General features: G+C 30.1%; 1 protein-coding gene across 1 annotated transcript; it reads right to left on the bottom strand.

Annotated features, from left to right (window-relative positions):
• LOC107648472 (protein RESTRICTED TEV MOVEMENT 2-like) lies at positions 526–2,555 on the bottom strand. Its single transcript, XM_016352322.2, has 2 exons — positions 2,340–2,555; positions 526–1,499 (listed from the first exon to the last, which is right to left on the bottom strand). Exons 1-2 carry the CDS (start codon positions 2,443–2,445, stop codon positions 658–660), a joined length of 948 nt encoding a protein of 315 aa, XP_016207808.1. The 5' UTR covers positions 2,446–2,555; the 3' UTR covers positions 526–657.

Here is a 3,784-nt window from a genome sequence, read left to right as displayed (position 1 = left end):
ATGACCAACAAAAAACTCCAAAACTCACTCTCTTTGAATAATAAAACTCTTCAAAACCAAACTCGTAAACACATCTTCCTCCTCTAGTCCTCTTAGCTTCTTCCTTTTTAAAAAAAAAAAAATCAAACCAAATTTTCAATCGACTCTGCTGGATACACCAAAATAAGTTATTAAAAGCAGTTATCAGTATAAAATAGATGTTGAAATATAAATACAGTACACATTAAAAACAAATTAAATCACATATATAATTATACACAAATACATTAATAGCTAATTTTAGTAGTTGATTTTGGTATATGAATAGTATTTTTAATTTTCAATTATCATATTTAATTATACTAAATTACTCATGTTTATTTTTGCAAAAATATTATTTGTACACTAAAATCAGTCAGCAACGTATTTATATATAAATATATGTATGATTTAATTTATTTTCCATATATATTTTTGTTAAGAGTACACATAACATAGGTATTATTTTTTGACGCTGCTCTTAATTCATTAGTCAATCAATTCATATGGCAGAAAGCTGAAGTTGATTATGAAGTTAATATATGTACATGCTTGTTCATGAATCATCATGATCATTATGATTAGCCCTTATTACAAGAAAGAACGTAAGCATAATAATAATAATGAATAATGCTTAGGCTACTTTCTAAGAAGTGAGAAGCTGCGAAACTTGAAGGATGCATAAACACCAAGTGCCACCACCACAACTGCTGCACTCATATATATCACCCTTCGCTTATCTTCTTCCTCCAACCGCTTCACAAATCCTGTTACCATCCCCTTCAACCCTCCCACTACTGCTGCTGATTCAGATTTAATCCTCTCATCATTAATAGAGCACACTTTCTCTTCGCTTCTTTCCTTTTCTTCTTCCGCAGTCTTCTTAACGTCTTCTTCGCTTTCTTCCTTTCCTTCTCTTTCAAGATTTCCATCTCCACCCGCAGCAGTTTCTTGGGAAACCGCGTCCGCCGGTTTCTTATCATCATCAACACTATCATCGAATTTGTTTTGTTCCGTTGATGACTTAGGTTCTTCGTGATCATGATCTGAAATTCCTCTTTTATCCTCTTCAACTTCTGCCTCCGCAGCAACATTTTCTTGCTGCGGGGGAGGTCCGTCCTGTTCGTCATTATTTTTGCCTGCTTCTGCTTCAGTTGATGCTTTCGGTTCCTCCTTTTCAGTTGTGGCTTGTTGTTCGGTATCATCTTCGCCTGGTTTTGCTTCCGGCGATGTCTTCGGTTCTTCTTCGATTTCAGTTGTTTGTGGAACAGGATCCGAAGGAACCTTCTTCGGCATTTTTATGCTAACAATTGAGCCATCCAAAATCTTCCCTGTGATGCTGTTAATATCACAAGTTGGTGGAACTTGATGCACTATATTGAAACGCTTGATTTTATTGTTTTCAAGTGGTTGTTCACCGAAAACCCTTACTCTTGAATAATCGAATTCCACTTTTGCACCATAATGCTGTCGTTCAAATCCTGCATACTTCAACACATCAGCATATCCATGCATACAGTTATGTAAATATAAAGTATAAATTATTGTTAGTGAAATATGATAATATTTATTGGTTTTATATATGGGAAGTTCTATGGTGGCATTGGTTTTGATGGCTAAAGGTAGCATAAGTTTGACTAACAAATAAAATATTAACATACGATAAAAAAAATAAATCTAAAACTAAAATGATTCTCTCTTTCTTATAATTTCTTATCATTATTTTTATCAAAATAATTTCTTATAATTTTTTTGTAATTATAAAAATAATTTAAAAAATATTAAAATAATTTTTTAATTATATTTTTATTTATTATTTTATTATTATTTTTATTTTTAAAAAATAATTTCTTATAATTATTTTTACTAAAATAATTTTTTATAATTATTTTTTATTTTTTAATTATTTTTATTATTATTTTTTATCAAATTAAATTTTTTTATAATTTTTTTTTTTGTAATTTTGGAAAACTAAAACCAAAATAATATTTTTTCTCTTATTATTTTGGTGTTAGTTTTTCGAAATTACAAAAAAATAATTATAAAAATTATTTTTTAGAAATAAAAATGATTAAAAAAATAAATGCAATCATTTTCATGTTAATTAATAGTTAGAAATCGTTAAATAATTTAACATGTTTAATTATATTATTATCTAATTATTCTCAACTATTAATTGCAAGTGAGTTTCTATCTTTGTTATGAGTTAAAATAATTAGAAGTTTATGGAAACTCCGAAAATGATAAAACATAAGAGAAAAACAAGAACATGAAATTAATTCATTCGATCTAAAAATATGAATAAACCAAAGACGACAAACCCGTAGGAATATGAACAAGAAGAATGAATGCTTCTCGCTCCTCTTTAAGTTCTTGTTTTGGCTTCAAATCTTCGTAGATTGCGGTAGACATCGGTTGCTGCTCCATCTTTTGATATATGATGATATCTTACCTTTAATTTTGAATTATAACAAACTAGGCCAAATTAAATGTTAAATGATGTATATACGATGGGAATAATTAGACTTGTTCATTTTGGTGTACTTATATAGTGAACAGTTAAAGAGAACCGAATTTGATGTTTTAGGTTTTCTTAAAAATGAAGCCATTCCTTTTTGGCTACTTTAGTATTCCAACGCGATTAAACTTGTTGATGAGTTTCAATTCTCTTTTCCCTTAGTCATATGTGAGGTATAACTTGTCTAATAAAAACTACTTTATTTGCCTCATACGCCAATCGTTCTCTGTACATGTCTTTTGGTTACGTTTCCATAACTATACGTACGTTTAATTTGTGCATTCAAGGAGAAAATTGGACTTCTATTATTCTTATTTACTTGATATAATTTGTGGCAAAAATTTATAGCGAAAACTCATGTCAATTATTTACATGTGAAGTTATAGTAAAAAATTATTATTAAATAATTTAATATGTTTAATTAAATTATTATTCAATAATTTTTAATTATCAAATACAAAGATAAATGTACGTGAGACTCAAAATTTATTCATTATGTATTATACTTGATTACTTGTACACAGTTTCCATTGGCTCATTTCTGTTTCGATCCTTCTAATATTTCTATAGGAGCATATGCATATCAGGGTGTTGGTTTATTCTCTTAGATACTTGTTTGAATCTCCTAGACAGAGACAAATATAGAAGCATGGACACGGATATATTGGATACAGAAATATTTGAGAAATATATGTGTCATTTTTATATTTATTTTTTATTTTTTAAGTACTTAAAATAAAAATTTAAAAATACAAAAAAATCTTTTAATATAGAAAAAGATTTTCGAGAGTTAACAAATATTATTGGACTAGCGGATCAGATGGTGTTGGGTCAAAAGCAACGGGTTGTGTGAGGAAAGATTTGAACCTGAACACGAGCTTATCGAGTCGAGGGATCGTTTGGATAGTCAGCGAATTAGCGGGTGGAGCCACCTGCAAAAACACTCCGATGTTAAAGACAGTATCCATATAATGAGACGGTTAATTAGAGTAAAAATGATGTACCTCTAGAAATGGATAGATTTCTCCCCATTTATACCTGGTACTCAGGTGGATCCTCTAACTTGAATTCATTCGTCTGGAAGCTTCTGTCAACTGTCCAGGTCTTCGTTGAGAGGGGAAGTGATGCGCAGATCACTGCGTGCACAGGTCGAGGACTCGACGGGTCATTAGTCCGCAAAATAGACTTCCAACACTTGTTGGACTGCGCCGGAACGCTTTTATACCTCAAAAATAAAGATATATGGTT

Source organism: Arachis ipaensis, chromosome B06, assembly GCF_000816755.2.
Source record: "Arachis ipaensis cultivar K30076 chromosome B06, Araip1.1, whole genome shotgun sequence".
In the NCBI taxonomy this organism is placed as follows: domain Eukaryota; kingdom Viridiplantae; phylum Streptophyta; class Magnoliopsida; order Fabales; family Fabaceae; genus Arachis; species Arachis ipaensis.
This window is presented reverse-complemented; position numbering and strand designations above follow the sequence as displayed.

Coding starts and splice junctions, on each gene's coding strand:
- LOC107648472 (XM_016352322.2), bottom strand. CDS start 2,445: ATGGAGCAGCAACCGATGTCTACCGCAATCTACGAAGATTTGAAGCCA. Junction 1,500..2,339: donor TCTTGTTCATATTCCTACGG/GTTTGTCGTCTT, acceptor TGAAGTATGCAG/GATTTGAACGACAGCATTAT.